Source organism: Plecotus auritus, assembly GCF_963455305.1.
Source record: "Plecotus auritus genome assembly, chromosome: 8".
Classification (NCBI taxonomy): domain Eukaryota; kingdom Metazoa; phylum Chordata; class Mammalia; order Chiroptera; family Vespertilionidae; genus Plecotus; species Plecotus auritus.
In genome coordinates this window covers 92,681,460-92,700,799 of record NC_137782.1, presented here as the reverse complement: position 1 = coordinate 92,700,799, position 19,340 = coordinate 92,681,460, and the positions used below count along the sequence as shown (strand labels likewise).

Below are 19,340 nucleotides of genomic sequence, written 5' to 3'. Positions count from 1 at the left end.
TTCTGATCTTGGCCAAATTGGGTGTTAGTTATAAAGAAAAAATTTGAGATCTGTCTTTTAAGCATGAAAAAATGTGGCCAGATCTGTTGCAAAAACTTCCCCTAAAGTAAGCAGGATGTAGGGGAAGGGAGAGACACGTGGCGATCCAATATAGACACCACTCCCCAAGAAAGCCACCATAAGAGGCCTCATATTCACCATCTTTCCGTTTTCCAGCTAATGAATTAAAGTTTTTACAAATTCATAAATGCATCAGGGATTTCTGTGCTCATGTAAAGCAAAAAGGCCAGTTTAAAAACGAGTGCGCATAGTTTTTGAGCTGGGCTTGACACTTTTCTGTGTACAGAATAAAAACCCTAGAGATTTTAGCTTTAAAGATGGCGAAAATGAACTGGGAGACAAATTAAAGCTAGTTTCCCAAGGCATTTTAAGCAGCCCCTTTTGAAATTCCCGCCCTGAGGCAAGTAACCAGCAGGAAGTAGATAACAAGTTTGCATATGAATGGCGGATGCAAAAACTAGTAAATCATATATGAATATAAATATTTGTTTGATGGTTTTTTTCCATGTTAAAATTTCAAGGCCTTAACAGAGATGATTCTTGTAAAGCTCCAAGGGCCCAGAGTAACACAAGAAAATTATTCTCTCTTCTTAAAAGAAATCCTTTTAAAACATCTAATATACTTGAAATTGCATGGTATTATTCTACAATGTCATTATAATTTTTGATATTTTACAAACAGCATATTGTACAATTAATCCAAACAAACTTAAAAATCTAAATTTTTTTTTAATGTTTGGCAGCAATTTAAAAGGGACATGAAAGGATTCAATTCCTTCCACTGTGTGAAAGGCCCCTTGGGAAGGTACTTGAGCATTCTATATTGGCCCTTTTTGTCAAAAGGAACCCTCTTCTCACAATTCAATTGCCCACAGCTGTTGCTTGAGTTTTCAGTTCATTCTGAGGTTGAAACCTCATGTTGGATGGTACCATAGATCTGTCTCTCGCACAATGGTGTGAGCTGGGCCCTCCCTGGAGAAGAAACCTGGGTTCCCCAAGATATATGATCAATGCCGGGGCCCCCCACCAGTGGGGGGATCCCAAGGCAGGTGCTGGGCATGGAGGCCATAGGGGCATAGGCTATCAAGGAGACAGAACTGAACCTTACATCACCCTGCTTGGCCCTGGAGGATGGCTGGCTAGTCAATGACGGGTAAGACTCCTCAAGGGAGGGGCAACCTAAGACAGGCACAGTCGCAGGGGGCCATCAGGAGAGAACTTGGGGGTCAACAGAGGTGTGGCACAGATCCTCACCCCCCCCCCCCCAACATTACAGGGGCTTGAACACTCGCCCCTTCTGAGGGAGGTCTCCTGCCCCATGGCTGCTTCGTGCTTCCCATGCCCAGCTCAGATTGGGACCCAGGCAACAAACAGATTTGGCCCAGCTAAGACTGAGATCCAGTTACAAACAAGAGACTTGGCCCAGCTAAGACTGAGACCCAGGAAACAGAGAAGTGGTTGATGGCAGCTGCCCTATACCTAAATCTAGCCTAAATCCAGGAGTGCTCAGGGCTTTCTCAAGGATGCATATAATCCTTTCCATTAACTAAAATTGTTGTTAAAGTATTAAATTTGACAGTAAAATAGTCAAGTTTTCAGATTAATTTAAATTGGCTAAATGAAATAAGGGAATATTCAAGAAAATCTAATTGTACAAAAGGCTGTTCCTAAAGTATTAACCAAAATTTCTATTGGTAGTTCATTTCATGTTAAAATCGCTTAACATGCAATGAACCCTAAAGCAGTCATAATTTTGGACAAAAAATTAAAAGGATCCCAAGTAAAATTCACAAAAAAGATTTCTTTATTAACCTTTGGACGAGAATATGTTTATATTTTCAAAAACTCCAAGACCATGTGGATTCCTGCAACAGAGAGGAATTAGCAGGAAGTAATTCAGCCATGAAGACAAGAGGAGAAACAGTCCAGATATGGAAGACGCTGACGACACCTTTCCATGCTAGCAGTCAGCAGCTGTCACTGCAGGTTGCCCAGGACCAAACCAGAGGTCAAACCTGCATTGCCACCATTTGTCCACCATCCAGATGTCATTGCTGACGTGTACACTTGGAACTTTTGGACATTGAAACTTGGACTCAGAACTGTTGGACATTAAAATTTGGACTCGGAACTTTTGAACATTGAAATTGGGACCTAAACATTTTTTGTTCTTATATGTTTATTTCTGGTCTGTAAATGCAAGATTTCTTTTAAAAAATTAAAATGGGGGAGATGTAGAGAGCCGTCTGGGAAGGCACATGGATACTTTTTTAATTCTTATCAGCTGAGCCCAAGGGCACTGGCAGAATCCTGTTATCAGTACTGATTTCTTATCCATGTACTTGGAATGAGGAACAAAAAGGACCTTGACCCACCCAAAATAAGGAGCTTACTCAGATCCTGATGAATAGGATTTGGGCACACCCGAAACTCCTTTTGATCATAAAATCCCGTTTGGAAACCAATAAATATGCTGTGTTGTCTGAGGTGTGTGTGACTGTCTCTCTATCAGAGGACAGGAAGTCACCCAGCACCCAGCTTGAATCTATTTCTGTCTCTTGTCTCTTTCTTTCTCTAATTTCTTAATCCCCAGCTCCTCCCCTCAGGAACCTGTCTTTCTCCCTTTCTGTGCAGGACATGGAAAAGGAAGAAACACCGCACCACACTCCCCATCCTCACCGGACTGGGAGCTGGTAATTCTCTAGACCAGCAGTGTGGGACGAACAAGAAAAGAGCAGCAAACATTCATTGTGCGCCTGTGCCCCCAGCACTGCGCTAACCTCCGTATGGGTAACACATGGACACAATCGACAAGCCTTGGCAAAGGAACCTCCTAACAATTGCAATTGTCACTGAGGCCACTCACAAGGTATTTTTTAATAAGGTGTTAATTTGGAAACATTTGTATAAATATTTGAGATGAAAAATGATATATATTTATATTCTTACTAGAGGCCTGGTGCATGAATTGTTTACATCCCTGGCCCTGATCATGCACCAGTGGGGTACCTTGGCCTGGCCTGTGGGATTGGGCTGAAACTGGCTTTCTGACATCTCCCAAGGGGTCTCAGATTGCAAGAGGGTGAAGGCCAGGCCGAGGGACCCCACCAGTGCATGATTGGGGCAGGGGAGGGATATGGGAGGTTGGCCAGCTGGGGAGGGACTGTGAGAGGGCTCCAGGGCGTGTCCGCCCATCTCGCTCAGTCCCAATCCACCAGGCTCCAGCAGCAAGCTAACCTATTGGTCAAGCATCTGCCCCCTGGTGGTCAGTGCATGTCATAGCGATTAGTTGAGCGGCCTTAGCATATCATTAGCATATTATGCTTTGATTGGTTGAACGGACGACCTACTGGACACTTAGCATATTAGGCTTTTATTATATAGGATTCCCTGTGGACACACAGCTAGTTAGATTTTGGGTACCATGGAAGAAACCTTCTTAACCAATTTCCCCAAAAAGGGCATTTCCTCCACATGCCCACTTCATACAACAGCTGGGAGAGGAGAAAGGAAAATGAATAAACACTTGTAAGGAAGAAGGGGAGGGAGCTTAGGGAAAGAAAGGCAAAGAAGAGGCTCCCTGTTCTCAAGGGGATGCTCACCTCCCCGGGGAGGCCTTCACACATCTGCCAGATGCAATGTGCTCATCTCTGCTGAGTCAGCAATAAGCTCTGGGAGTAATGAGCTATACTTGGAGAATCCTGGGATCCATTCATCCATTCATTCATGCATTCATTCATTCATCAGGATTGTACTGAGCATCTATTCTGTACCCACTATTGTGCTGGAGACATCGTGGTGAACAAAACAGTTCCTGATCTTACACCAATGTCCATTCCAGTGGAGGACACTCACTCCAATAAAAAATAAATACGCTGGCAAAGCAGAAATGTTGTAGATACAGTTCATCCTTGAACAATGCAGGGGTCAGGATGCCGACCTCCACAGTTAAAATTCCACACATAACTTTTAACTCCCGCAAAACTTAACTAATAGCCTACTGTTGAGCAGAAGAAGCGTTCCTGCTAGCACAGTCAATGAACACATGTTTTTTATATTGTGTATGTTATATAGTGTTCTTATAACAAAGTAAGCTGCGGAAAGGGAACTGTTTTTGAGAAAACACAGGTACATTATTTACTGAAAACAATCTGCATGTAAGTGGATGTCCAACTGTATAGGGCTTCTGCTTCTCTTAAGAGCAATGAAGGGAAACACCAGAAGCTATGAGAAACTGTGGTTGCTGTTGGGAAGTGATGATGGACGAGAGCTTAGGGAGAGTTCTCTGGGAATGGGACCATGGAAGTGGGAACTGGGGGTGAATAGGAATTTGATCAAGGGTGGGAGAGAGAGGAAATGTGGAAGGTCAGAGGGAGGGAGTGTGTGTGTGTGTGTGTGTGTGTGTGTGTGTGTGTGTGTATGTGTGAGTGTGTATGTGAGTGTGTGTGTGAGTTTGTGTGTGAAAGTGTGTGTGTGAGTGTGTGTGTGTGTGTGTGAAGTGGGTGGTGAGGAGTTAAAGGAACTGAAAGATGAGCAGGTGGCTTCAGAGACATTCACAGGGACCTGGGGCTCGATTTCTGGGTTGGCTGCTGTTTATATCTGGCTGCTGGGAAGGGGTTAGGGGGAGGTCACAAGCCAGGGCCCGGTTGAGGGGCCATGCCCCAGGCTCAGCTGAAGACTGATTCAGGGCAGCTGTTGGGAGGAGGTGGTGAAAGTTGCATGTGACCTTGGAGGTGATCTTGCAGGACAGGCAGGGTGATAACTGCCAGGGACAGGAGGAGAAACTCACGGGGGATCCGACAAGTGGGAAGCAGAGGGACAGGGTCTCTACTCTGTCTTCCGCGGTGGCTCGCACACCTGCAGCCGCTGCTGGGTCATGTCCAGGACCGCAGGCTGCTCCCAGGCCGCGGCTCCGTCTGTCCTCTTGTGCTGCTTCCCTCTGTCCCTCCCGGGGTCAGATCAGCCCCGGGCCCAGGCCCGCTGCCCCCTCTTTTCACAGTGCTCCCCTTCCAACCCTGCACTCCTCAGATCAAAGGCTGCTGCCAGGGCGTAGGAGCATGGACATCCTCAGATGGTTCCCATCAGTCGCCAAATGCCATCATTTCCTTGGGAAGGTCAATCATCTCAAGCGGTCACAGCTCCCAGCAGGAAGCAGTAAATGACAAGCCCCCCAGACAAGAGACCGTGGAGAGTGGAGGGCCCTGCGCAAAAGTGACTGTTGGGCCCCTGCTCTCTACATCATGGAACCCCAATGTTAAGAAGACAGACATTTTCCTTCTATTAAAATCCTTTGAAAAAAGTCTGTGTTAGGCATTTTAGCTTCCTTCTCACAGATTCCATGACTGACTTCCAAGAATTTGTCTGTCTTAGGGGAAGGCGGCAGAAGTGTTCACATTCCCCCAGGAGGGCCACGGGAGAGTAGCTATAGATAAATCATAATGTTCTTAAAAGCACACACTGTGACTAGTTCAAATCCTCTGCTGCCTGGGAACCCTGAACCCCGCAAGTCCCCAAGACAGCTTTTGCTTTGAGATCAGTGAACTATAATCGCCATCTATCTTTCTTTCCAGGGCGGCTGGGCCAGCCTCGGACCACCAGGAGTCAGTGCAGAAGCGAGAAAGCTCTTCGATGATCTGTGAGGACAGCCCGCTCCCCCGGAATGTGCTTGGAAGCATTTCATGTTATGAAAATACAAGGATAGACTTGGAAAGATCCAATCACACAGAATGCTGCAATGTGTTGGCTTGTGAATGTTTAGTTTTTTAAAAGCTCATTATGTTTTAAAAAGAAAAAAAAAAAAAAAAGAAGTTCCAAGAACATAAGAAAAATTCCCTCACCACCTCCATTTTCCCACCCACATTTTCCCAAAAGGGGAAGGAAGACAGAGGAAGGACAGCCCAGAGGAAGACAGAGTATCTATAGGATTTTGAAGGGTAGCAGTGTTCTGTGAAGTAACCTGGGGAAAGTGGGGAGCAGTAGAAACTTACTAAGGAGTCGCAGCGAAGACCTGGGAAGGATCTGGGCTTTGCAAACCCCACACATCGAAGACTTCTTAACTACCTACCGTCTGTGTCAGCTAGATTATTTTCCTATAAATTAGTCCAAGAGAAACTACATCCTCTCTAGCCTTTTGGATGGATATTGAGTCAGGCACTGTGGTAGTTTGTTGCTGACTATTTAGCCGATGCCTTGTTAATAACGAGGCCTTGAAGTTTAAACTCAGTCAGGGATTGCGATAATTAGCATTGATCATCTCACTTGAGATTCACTAACCCTTGAAGCAAGTACTAATACTAATATCCTATTTAAGAGATGAGGAAGCTAGCACAGGGGGCAGTGGGAGGGGGTGAGTAAGTACCCCAAGGTTGCTCAAAGAGCAAGGGACATAACCAGGATTGGAACATGGGCGTTCTGACTCCAGAGTCGGCTCCTTTAGCCTACCAATCACAGTGTTTAGACTCCACTGCAGATGGCAATGGATGAGTGCATGCCAAAGAGTGCCGAAGTGTGCCGCTGGAGAGAGGGATGGCAAGTGGCTAAAAACATTTTAGCTCACTTGGTTCAGTTGTGTGTTTATTTACCAGAATTTAATTCTGCACCGAAAATAACTTAGATGCAATTACTGGTAAATAATGATATATTTGCATAAAAGAATACTATACAGCTATGAAAAAGAACAAGGTAGGGTTTTCATGAGCTGACCTACAACAATGTAAAAATATAGTATTAACTTAAAAAAAAAGCAAGATGAGAAACTGTGTGTATAGTATGCCTTCATTTATGCTTTTATGAATGTAGCATCTTTCTGGAAGATTTACATAAGCCACTGGTTCTCCCCCTCTGGCTGGGGAACCAGAGCCCAGGACACCAGAGATTTGGGGTTAAAGAAAAAACATGCTTTCAGCCTGTGTTCACTGGTACAGTTTAAATTGTGTAAACCATGTGCACGTGTTTTGTTTTTTTCAATATAAAAATCTAGTTTTAAATAAGGATGCTTTCCTGTTGGAAGAACATGGCTTCTGCGTTGGTGACCTGAAGCTCTGAGGGATCACTGCCACTTATGCCCAATCCACTCCCAGACTCGATAGAAGGGAACCCAAATTCCCAGCCAGTCTTAACCTTGGCTGAGAACACTTGGCACACAGAGGCATCTCGCATCTGGGAAACCCCTCTTGAACTTCAGGGCAACTCACACCGTGGACACAGCCCCCTGGCCACACCGTCAGAGGCCCTCCGCCAATCCCGCCACGGGAGATGCTGAGAAATGCTCGCGGGCTTTTTAGAAGCTGCTGACCTTGTGTGCTCCTCTCTCCAGCTCCTGCAGAGCAGGCCTGCCTGAGGCACACAGAACAGGCGGCCAGGCCCGCGGGAGGGCAATTCAGCTGGGCTCCCTGGAGGCGCGCTGGGAGCCACAGGAGCCGGACGTCGCTGGAGGTCCAGGCCAACAGGAGGCGCGCTGGGCTGCCCTTCCCATCACCACGCCGCCTCCCTGTGGCCAGCTGCGCAGTGATTTGGGTCCTGCACAAACAGCGGACCAGACAGGAGGGCCTCCCCTAAGGGGACATGCTGCCAACATGGGAAATCAGGCGCGGGACACCAGAGCTGTGTGTTGCACGCGCGTGACATGCGGGGAGGCAGTGGGCGTGACCTGTTGCTCCTTTCCTTGCACGTGGGTGTGTTGTGAGGTCTGCAGGTGAGATGGCAACACCACACGACCACCACCTCCTCTCCCTTCTCACCTATCACTCATCTACTCTCTTTCCCTCCATCTCACCGTCTTCCCTTTGCCCCTCCCCCTTCCTTCCCTCCTCAGTAACCATCTCCCTCTGACACAGTTGTCCAAGAAAGAAGCGTTGACCTGAAATTATTTTCCCTTGTGAACTGCAGCTTTCCATGGCAACGTTTAAAAGTAGAATTCCACACGTGACAGGAGCCGTGTGGTGTGTCTCATTGTCAGAACTGGCCCTGAGGTTTGCAAATCTATTAAGTGACTTCCCTCAAGTGTGTCAGGCGGATGGGCAGGGGGAATCCATATGCAGGGCTGTGGCCTGACACAGCCCTCCCCTCCTCATTGAGCGCCCCGCCCCCCCGCATCTGCACTTCATTCTCACAGCTTTTATAATGAGGTGACAGCTAAGTAACTTCTTGTATCATCTTCCAACATAAGAAGAGCTGCTTCTCTTGGAGCCGTTTTGAAACAATTGAGCAGAGATTTACATGAGAGACGCTGAGAGAAAACGGCTGTGGCTTTTGCGGTGGACCCTGACTTGCCAGAGGCTGGGAAGGCCGAGCTCTCTTTTGGGAAAAGTTGAAACATTTTAGAATGAGAGGTTCCAGTGTGTGCAGGCAATGATCCGAAGTCATTGAACTGAAATGCCCTTTCCCCAATTACTTTTATATGTAAAGTAACATTTAAGCTAAAAAAGAAAAACTTAACTGAGTAGAATATAACCTTTTAAACATAATATAAATTCTTTCTTTTTCGTTTCAAAACCTGGAACACAAACAACTTTCAATTATTGCCACTGGTGTGAAATAATTTGGGAAACATCTTAACCTACTACTTCCCTAAACTTAAGGGGGAAAAATCAAGAAATACCAAGTAATGGACTCCTTCCCACGGCTAACTCAGAGTCCTAAGCAGGAAGTGGATGCCAGAGGAGAGAAACTCAGATACTCACATTCACCTTCATCCTTTAAAGAAATTATTCGTAAAGGTGATTGTTCCATAACCTGGGCAACTCCGGCGGAAATCACTCTGGAAGGGGCACTTTCTGTGGTAGCTGTGCTCAAATGCCGAGAAGCCCAGGGGCTAAAACACTTGTGCCCAAGTGTGATCTTCCGCAGCTGTCCTTACAGGCCATCTGGGAGGAAGCCAGCAGCCAGGGGGAGGGATGGGGTCGGTTCATCACACACTCCCTGGATGTTCCCGACGGCCCCCTCCCCTCCATCCGGATGCAAATGGCTACTGAGGCGAATTTATCTACAGGCACTGAGGACAAAGAAGTGAACAACCTGGAGAACTTGGAAATGAGATGCGATCCGAGAGAAAAAGAAAAATGTAAACACCTCTACAAGTGACCCTGGATTCCACAAACAAGCACAACCCTTAACTGATTTCTCCACCATTGGGATTCGTGCTGGTGGTTCCAGTAAAGAGGCCCCTCATTGAGTGACTTCCGCAGCCACAGAAAGCGCTGCCCACTCTTGAAACTTTGAGGAAGAGGCTGTGGCCAGAAAAATTCCCAGGCCACCCACTGGCAATGAGCCATGTTCTTCCCTCATGCCTCACTACTGCGGTTTTCCAGCAGGTTTGGGTCTTGACCAGATCAACTTGTTGGAATGAACACACTTCTGTTCATAGGGATCTTGCGGAAATGCACTGTCAGGGCCTCAGAGATTTGACGGTTGCTTACCAACCCCATTGCATGCCTGACAATGTGTGCTGGGGGCAACGGGGGGAGCCAGGCACTTGATCTAAGCTCAGGGCTGAGATGACACCACAGGAGAGATCGCCTGGGCCTTGATTAATTGAGGTTTCTGGTGGCCCATGTTCTACCAAAGGGTCTTCTGCAGCCCGCAGGGCCCTGGATCCCAGAGCGTCTCCCCACCGCCGCCTCCCCCAGGTCCATGCCTCACAGCCCGGTGCCTGAGTCACTGTTTAAGATACTTGGTTGGAAAGAGGAGCTGCAGGCAGTGTTGCACGAGAGTGAGCGCGGCCAGTGGTTGAGGATTCGGCCTTTGCTTGTGAGAAACTCATGGAGGGAGGAGGGCGAGTAACCGTTTCCTCCTCTGAAAGTGAGGCAGTGTCCAGGGTCCCATCCAGTCGCAGCTGCCGACATTCTGTTTCCCTTCTTACGCTCCTCTTTCCGTTCTCGAAAGCCATCAGAGGGATTAAAGATAATCTCAGGTAGGCCCTTCTCCTTCCTCATTTCCTTTTCCTCCTTCTTTCTTTTTTTGAAGGGAAAGGAGAGGAAAGGCATTGGGACAATAGAAGGTGCTGTGTGTTCCTGGATTGGTCGTAAACAATTATACCAACTCCACCTAGGAGAAAGCTTGTCTAACAGTTTCTTTTTTTGGTGTTAATCCTCACTGAGCTGAGGATACGTCTCCATTGATTTTTAGAGAGAGTAGAAGGAAGGGGGAGAGACAGAGAAAGAGAAACATACATGTGAGAGAGACACATCGATTGGTTGCCTCCCACATGTGCCCTGGCCAGGGCCAGGGATCAAGCCTGCAGCTGAGGTATATGTCCTTGACCGCAATGGAATCGGGACCCTTCAGTCTGCGGGCCAACGCTCTATCCACTGAGCCTAACTGGCCAGGGCTAAGACTGTGTTTCTTCAATTTCATGCATCTTTAACTACATCCATGTGCCATCTGTACATCTTTTAAACTTAAAATATTAAATTAAGCTAATAAAAACAACACATGCTCCCGAAGCAGCGTTCTGTATGAAATTGCATGTCTACTGAGTTGTTCTGGCTTTTTCTAATGCGAATGAGAATACATAACTGACCATCCAGCTGGGTGGCTCAGTGGGTTGGAGTGTTGTCCCATGCACCGAAGGGTCGTGGGTTTGATTCCCAGTCAGGACACATACCCAGGTTTCAGGTTCGATCCCCCATTGGGGCACGTGTGAGAGGCAACATAGATATCTCTCACCTTGATATTTCGATCTCTCTCTCCCTTTCCCTTCCTCTCTCTCTAGAATCAATAGAGAAGCATATCCTCAGGTGAGGATTTTTTTAAAAAATACATAACTAACCTTAAAAACTGTTCTACCTGTCTGTGTACCGGACCTAAAGTCATCCCGGGTGTCTCCGTCGGGTGCGATTTTTCCATCTGATTGGGTAGGAGGAACCTGAAGCTACTTTAGGAATTGCAGAGAAAGGAATGAAGGCCCACAGGGTACTTACTCACCCCCTCCCCCAGGGTCATTTTTAGGGGTGTCAGGCAAGCGAGGGGCCACCCTGGTATTAAGTTCCATTCTGTGGGCGTGAATTTATTCCAGCTCCCAGGGCTTATTCATCCTGTCAGTGGTGGGTGGCAGATCAGTGCCTCGCCTGCCTCACCTGGGACTCGGCAGGAGGTTAGAAAGCATCTGTGAGCCACTGGCCCTGCCGCCTCCAGTCGCTGAGCCCTCACTTTGGGAACATGGTGCAGGAGAGAAACAGCTAGAAATACTCTGCTAGTAATGGACTCCTGCGCCCTTCCTGGGTGAGTTTAAATTCTGAGCCCGAGAGAACATTGCACAAGGCACATCTTACTTTCTGTTCACCAGATGGCTAATATGACCTGAAAGACGGGTCCCTGGCCAGTAGTTAAACAAAAGCTGCTCTCTACTCTAAGGAGAAGCAACAGTGAAGAGAGGGGCTTGGTGACATTGGCTAACATACAGCTGGAGGAGGGAGCTGCGGATGAGCCTCAGGCGCAGTGAGGAACTCCTCATGATCCCTGTGGGTTGCGCGGAGGAGTGCTAAGAACCTGCAAGCCTCCAGGCAGAGGCCCCAGGCCCGGAGGACACACCGGACTCTGACCCGTGTGTACCTACCGCCTCTTCCATCCAGCAAACAAGCAGCTCATGAGCAATGCATTTGGAAATGGTTCCTAAAATGTTCGCTTCCCCTTTCTGCACCTCGGGTGGGCTGGAGCCTAGAATCACTGGCCGCGGCCTCTATTCGCAGCCTCCCACTTTCCTCTGCAGTTATTTCCTCTCCCAGCCGCGGTCATTTCCTCCCTTAGTCATCACAGTTCCAAAATGACCAGCTACGTTTCTGTGGTCACTTCCCTGTTTCCATGATCCTGGAGACCATGTTCCTTCCAAGAGTTTGCAGCAGACTTAACTCTTGGGGTGGGATGGTGCTCTGTTTAGCTTTTTTTTAAGAGTGAGCTCTCGAGTACATACAGTGTTGAGCAGGGGTCCTCAAACTACGGCCCGCGGGCCACATGCGGCCCGCCGAGGACATTTATCCGGCCTGCCGGGTGCTGCTGCCTGTCCTGCTTAGCAGCCGACTCGTCCCGGGCCCACAGTGCGCATAGGAATTTGTTTATAGTTTTTTTAAAACTATAGTCCGGCCCTCCAACCTTCTGAGGGACAGTGAACTGGCCCCCTGTTTAAAACGTTTGAGGACCCTTGGTGTTGAGAGAATAAAGGTTATTATAGGGGGAAGAATAATGTGCTGTAAGGGACACTTTACTAATATTAAGTGCTGAGAGGGTGAAACTCCTTTGTCCTCTGTGGCATTAAGAACAGTGCCTGGGCCCTAGCTGGCTTGGCTCAGTGGATAGAATGTCGGCATGCGGACTGAAGGGTCCCTCAGTGGCACATGCCTGGGTTGCAGGCTTGATCCCAGTGTGGGGAGTGTAGGAGGCAACTGATTGATGATTCTCTCTCATCATTGATGTTTCTCTCTCTCTCTCCCTTACTCTCTGAAATCAATAATAAAAAAATATATATATATATATATATATATATATATATATGGAACAGTGCCTGGCACTGGGTAGGCCCTCACTATCTGCAGAAGGAATATTGTCTTAACAGAAAACAGAAATAAGGTTGTTGGGGGGGTGGTGGGGGGGAACAATTTCTAAAAAATAAAATAAAAAGGTAGCTAGCACATGGTGTTAAATACATGCTATTTACACCTTCCTTTACTATTGTTTCTGCTCCCATCCCCTGACCAGCTCAAACACCAAACATTTTATTTTTTTCAAAAGAGAGAGCAAACGGTTCCTCGCCGCGTCCACTGAGAACAGCCTGGGACCATTCACTACAGACAAGGAAGGCACCTGCACGCCTCCTGATCCCCGTCCTGCTTCTGCTCTTTCCTGCCCACAGCCTTCTTGTTGCATAGCAGCCTGAGTAAGCACTTACAAACACAAATCAGATCATGTCATCTCCTGCTTTAAATAGACGAGCGGCTTCCTTTGCAATTAGAATGCACTTCTGAGTTCTTACAAGGCCGACCCTGCTTGCCTGAGACCTCTTTTCTGGCCACTCTCTCCCCTTGTGTACTCTGCTCCAACGACACTGACCTTGTTGTAGATACTCTACTCTGCTGAATTCACTCTTGCCTCAGGGCCTTCACATATGCTGTTCCCTCTACTTGTTCCTTTTCCCACCACTCAGGTCTCCAGAGAAGCCCTTTTCTGTCCATCACCTCTATCAGATCACCTTGTTTTATTTTCTTTAAGGCATTTTTCACCAACTGAAATCATTGTACCCATTTAGTCTTTTATTGACTTTGTATGTCCCCACTGAATGTCTGCTCTGTGTTGATCACTCAAACCTCCAAGCCCAATAACTATGTGTGAGGGAATGGCTATAATGGACAGTGAGTTGTGTTTTCAAGCTGGGTATTATGCCTGGGATATTCTGCCTTGGGAAGTGGATGAAGGGATGAAGCCATAGGTCCTTGCGACCTTGACTTCAATTGCAAAGGCTCAAATCCAAGGCCATACCTGGCCACGGGGGAAGGAAGGGGCCTTTTCTCAGAAATCTGGGCTCAGTGGAAGTTCAGGTTGGGGCCAGGTAGGGTCAGAGGGCTGAGAGTCATGGATGACGACTAATAACTAGGAAGTTCCTGCCTCTGGACGGGCTGTGTCGGAAGGAGTTCCATCTGCACTTCCTATAACCTCCCATTCATTCACACACAACCCAACGCAAGGTGCTTATTGAGTACCTACTATTTGTAGGCACTGCTCCAGGCACAGAGATTCAGCACTGACCAGGAAAGCCCAGTGTCCCTCATGGAGTTGACTTTCCAAAGGGGAGACAAATTCAGATCCTGATGAGTGAAGGCAAGACGGCGGGCGAGAGAGGAGCACTCCATGCAGGGCACTGTGGGCCACGGTGAGTTAGTTCTCCGCGCACGGTCCCACGGACCCTTCTTGGACAAAGACTGACTTTAAAATGTTTTGCTTACCATCTCAGAGCTGCTATAGGTCAAGGGGAGCCTGACAGGGCTCCTCCTCACAGATGAGACACCTCAGTCATCCTCCTTCAAGTCCTGGACATTTGCCCCAGTGAGAGAAGATGTCTAGTTTCAAGATGCTACTTTCAAGATCATCTCTAATGGGGTGTGTGCATGGACACACACACACACACACACACACACACACACACACACACTCAGACAAAAATAGGTCACTTTTGAAATGACCAAAAATCCGAAACAAGGACTTCCATACAATAAAGCCACTCATTCACCTTGTATTTTAGACCTAATTTTGTAGCATTTCTACAATGACATTGAAATGGAAGCCACTGGCTATAGTCCAACAAGCCTGTGCGTGACAGGTGAGATTTACTCCTTTGCCAGGTATAATGATGCCTATCTTAGTTGCAACCGAACTGTTTGAGGCCGGCGTTTCCTATCATTAATACCATCATGTTTACTTTTCCATTTTTTCCTTGTTTTTTATAAGACAACTAGGGGAAAATACAATGAAAGTCAATTCTACAAATCTGCTCCACACTAAGGGGAAAGCTCTGCCGACGTGGAACTGTTGGTTGGCAACAGCAACACCAGGAACAGCTGAAATGACTGCGTTGCCACCATCCGATGCACGCAGTGCAGTCAGGGTCAGCAGGGCCATCTGGCTGCCCCGGGATGCATGTGAGGGTTGCTGTAAAGCCCAAGGCATCACTTCCACAGGACAGCCCTTTTAAGCACTGCATTATCATATAAACAGCAACTGACCAAGGCAGGCATTAAAACTAACCAGATGGCCTGGGTGGTGTGGCTCAGTGATTGAGCATCGACCTATAAACCAGGAGGTCACAGTTCGATTCCTGGTCAGGGCGCATGCCCGGGTTGCGGGCTCAATCCCCAGTAGGGGGATTGGCAAGTCAATGTGCAGGAGGCAGCTAATCAATGATTCTCTCTCATCATTGATGTTTCTATCTCTCCCTCTCCCTTCCTCTCTTTAAATTAATAAAAAATATATTAAAAAGAAAAACTAATGAAGTGGGTCAATGGTTAAAATGAATGGAACTCTAACATGCACTTTTCATTGCAAAAGGCAAGAAGCTCAACCCTTTTCAGTAACTGCTCATGTCTGTGTAAAGCCTTTAGAAACATATTATCTTCTCCATGCTTTGACAGTTGTGCAGGCGCACCCAGGAAACTGTTCCCTGAGGGTGCCCCTGGACTAGGATCAAGACTCCACAATTGGGCAGAGTCGCTGGTGTGAGCTGAGACGTCATGCATCTAAGAAAGACATGGGTTGGCCACTACGACCTGTCGATCAAACCTGGAAGTCTAATCTGAGGGTGAAGAATGAGTTATATTTTTAAAGTGTTTGTTGTGAAAACAAAGAAGAAAATGCAACAGAGATTGTAGGTGGCCCACAAAGCATAAAATACCATCTGGGCCATTAGGAAAAGTTTGCCAGCTGCTGGTCTGAGGGTCGGGAGATAGTAAGCTGGTTAAGAGCTGAGTTCTGGGTTCAGTCTGCCTGGGTCTGACTCCTGGCATTCCGCTCACTAGCATGTGGCCTTGGCAAGTGAATGAACCCTACTTTCCTCATCTGTAAAATGGGGTGAAGAATAACACCTCCACTTCCTGAAGATGAGAGGATGTAATGGAATGTGCAGCAGGCCTGGTGGATGGACAGCCAGAAAGTGACAGCTACTATTATCTCTATAATATTCATAATAGGACTTTATAGGGATGCTGGGAGCATCAAATATAAGTTATATGCACACATGCATGTTAATTACAAATTACAAAGTGCTATAGAGATTAGCTAGGCAGAATAGGTGGCACATAAGAAATCTAAATCATAAAACATCTGGGATAGTAAAAAAAAATTGATGTTATGAGAAAAGTAAAAAGCAGTGGGTTGTTCTTGATTAAGGATGACAGAGAGCTGACAAGCAACACAGCATGTGGTCTTGGAAAACAAGCACACAAACAAATAACAGCCAAAAAAGCCAGAAAGGGTATTTTTTGGAAAATGTGAATGTGGGCTGAAAGTTAGGATGGCATTATTAATTTGATGGTAATTTGCCCTGGATGTGACACTGATATTGGAGTTGTGTAGGAGAATGTCCTTGTTTTCAGCAGATGTGGGGAAGTGTCATTACATGTACAAGTTGTTTTCAAACGGTTGACAATGACAGTGTGTGCCAGTATCTAAACATATATATAAAAGCCTAACATGCAAGTGTCCCCTCGGGAGTTCGACCGACCGACCCAGAGTTAGATAGCTCGCTTGCTATGACATGCACTGACCACCAGAGGGTGGCACAGCTGGCAGCTGGCAGTTGGGGAAGGGAGGTCCCGGCTGGCAGCCAGTAGCCGCCAGGACCCTACCCATGCACGGATTTCATGCACTGGGCCTTTAGTATAAACTAAATGCTGGAATCAGTGAATCTCAGTAAAGGATACGCAGGGGTTTACTAAATTATTATTTTCCCAATGGTTAAAAAATTTTCAAAGAAAATAATTGTGTACAATATTCCAGCTAAGATATTTACACAGGACCTACATAAGAGAGGATGTCATGTGTTATTCAGCTATACATTCCACTAATGACACCTAGTTATTAGAATAAGTAACATATATTTAATTCATATAAGAAGACTCCCCACTTAGTGTTCCATTTCCTTATTTTCCTGTTCTACTTATATTTTTTAAAGGTGTAGCAAAGTAACCCTTGAGCTTCACTTTCCTTGTGTCTGAGCAAGTTTATTTTTTTGTAGCCAGTTCTGCTCCCGAAATAGTGACTCTTTTTTGATTCAAGTCCCAGCCTGGAGCTTGGCTCACACAGATCAATACCACAGTTAACATGAAGGTAGCAGGGGGAGCAACCACGGTGACTGCCCAGGTATGGGGCAGGAGCGCAGGATCCTCAGGACACTTGGGAGTGACACTGAGTGTGCTCGGGGTCCAGAGAAAGGAGAGGTCGGGGTGAGCTGAGGTCTCACTTGCTCAAGAAGTTTGTTAGATGAATGGACACAAAGGGATAGACTGTGTTATCAACCCCAGAAGCTGGTTTCTGCTAGAAAGTAATTTTCATCTGAGTCAAATTGGTAAGGAGCTTGAAGCACTTTCCACACTTAAACTGACATGAAACCTTCCCATCGCAAACTTACTGCCACTAGTACACTCTTTGGTTTCATTAAAAATTCAGAACAGCCCTGACCGGTTTGGCTCAGTGGATAGAGCATCGGCCTGAGGACTCAAGGGTCCCAGGTTCGATTCCGGTCAAGGGCATGTACCTTGGTTGCGGGCACATACCCAGTAGGGAGTGTGCAGGAGGCAGCTGATCGATATTTCTCTCTCATCAATGTTTCTAACTCTCTATCCCTCTCCCTTCCTCTCTGTAAAAAATCAGTAAAATATATTAAAACAAAAACAAAAAAACAAAACTCAGAACAAACACCGGTCGCTGCCGGTTGTTTGCCCCCTGCCTGTTCAGAAGGCCCTCATCACTCACCTTGGGCGCCCCATCCATGCCGCTCGCTCCTCTCATGTCGGGTGAAACAGCCGCTCTGAGCGCCACGGCTAATACCGCCCAATCTGGAGGTGGGTTAAGCAATGTCACTGCATGCTCCGGGCAGGTTCTCAGAAACGGAATTCTGTGGAGCTGACAGCACGGGAAATTGTCAAGAAGACTCTCCCAGCAGGCTCGCTTTCTGGAAAGCAGGCTAAGAGTAAGATGAAAGGGGTGACGGAGAGGGGACCAGAAATCCTGGCCACACTCGGTCCTCAGTGCCTGAACGTCTCACTTTGCTTATAAGTAGAGATTGTCATACATTTGCTGTGTGAAACCACAAAAGAAAAAAACCCACCAACACTCTTCTGCTTTGAAGGTGGAAGTTCCTACTTTGAAAAGCTCACAGTATGAGCGCACAGCATTCTCATCCCGCAGACACCGTGGATCAGCCCACACCAAGCAGACCAAGCTCTTTCTGGGATTAGAGGCCACGAGCCCAACTTTCTGAGAGTGGTCAGTGTTCCTCCTCCCTGCCCCCAACACTGTCCTGTGACAGCCAGGAGAAAACAGGCCAGGGGACTGCCCTAAAGGACCTTGTCCCTGCTGCCCTCCCCACTCAGCGCCTCGCTTCTCCCTGCCCTGACCCCATGCCCACCTCCTGGTCTCTGCACCCAACACTCGGTCACATTTCTTGGGTGCTGACTGCACCTGGCTATGCTGAGCCCATAGCAACAGAATTATATTGTCTCTTAAGTCTCACCAACCCATCCTTCCACCTCCAGTGAGCCGTCTCTCTGCTCGCTTCCTGTGATGACAGCACTCACTGGCTTGTGGGCTGCTTGTCCAGTGTGTAGTCCCCACAAGTCTGAGCACCCGGAAGGAGCTGCCACGAAAATAGCGGGTTGACTTCTGGCTGAGACAATCCATATTTTAAATTGTTATCATTGTTGGAAGTTAACTTCCTGGACCAAGTAACTGATGTGTTGCTGACGGGAGCTGACAACAAGGAAAGAACCCTACAGAATGGAGGGAGGTGGGTTCCACAGGCAGGATGACGTGGAGGTGGGTGGAGAGGGTAGAGATGGGAGAAGGGGGAGTCATTTCGGAAAGGCTTCAGGAGGAAGGCAAGGTGAGAAGCCAGGTGGGCAGGTCGGTTTAGAGGTAGAGCTTGTGCCTGGCTGGGACACCATTAACATACAAACCAGAAAAAAATGATGGAATTAGCAAGTTCCATTTAAGGAAAACAAGCAGACTCATCTGAAAAAGCAGTGAGTCATAAAGGCTGAGGTTATGACAGTGGGGACTAGCGGAAGTTCTTTGATCCTATTAGTCTTACAGATAACACAGAGTTAGAATAGCATAATATCATATTGCAATGCGCGTGGCTGGTGACACTTGTAGGGCAAAGGGCATCCGATGTTTTGGATTAAATGTTGGTGCGTCTTTGTCCCTGCTTCCTTCTGGCTCTGTCAGGTGCTGTGCTGGGTGCACAGGCACCATTGAGGAGGAAGAGGCAGCTGAGCCGTCGAGCCAACGTGGAGGTTCAGGTTTCTGGTGGGAATCCATGAATCCTAAATTTAATGCTTCCCGACATATACACATGGGGAAAAATTCCAGAGTGGAGGGGCTCAGTCCAAATGTCCTTTATCTACAGCTCACTATTTTCTAAAACAAAAGTCACACATCCCTCATACTTGGGGAGATAGAGATTTGGCCAAAAAAACCCAAACTGGTTTCTTCAATAAATAAACTGCAAAGGAGGAAAAAAGACAGAGGTGGAATCTGAAGATTAAGAGACTTAAAAGACACATCAACTCGCAATGTCTGGG

General features: G+C 47.2%; 1 protein-coding gene across 1 annotated transcript in view; it reads right to left on the bottom strand.

Annotated features, from left to right (window-relative positions):
• Positions 1-17,547, bottom strand: part of CASS4 (Cas scaffold protein family member 4) — a gene marked incomplete at both ends in the record, with an annotated part of 40,626 nt that extends 23,079 nt beyond the window's left edge. Inside the window, one exon of the mRNA XM_080683922.1 lies at positions 17,512-17,547. Coding sequence (XP_080540048.1) covers positions 17,512-17,547 — 36 coding nt within the window. The remainder of the gene's footprint in view (positions 1-17,511) is intronic.
• Between the last annotated feature and the right edge of the window lie 1,793 nt (positions 17,548-19,340).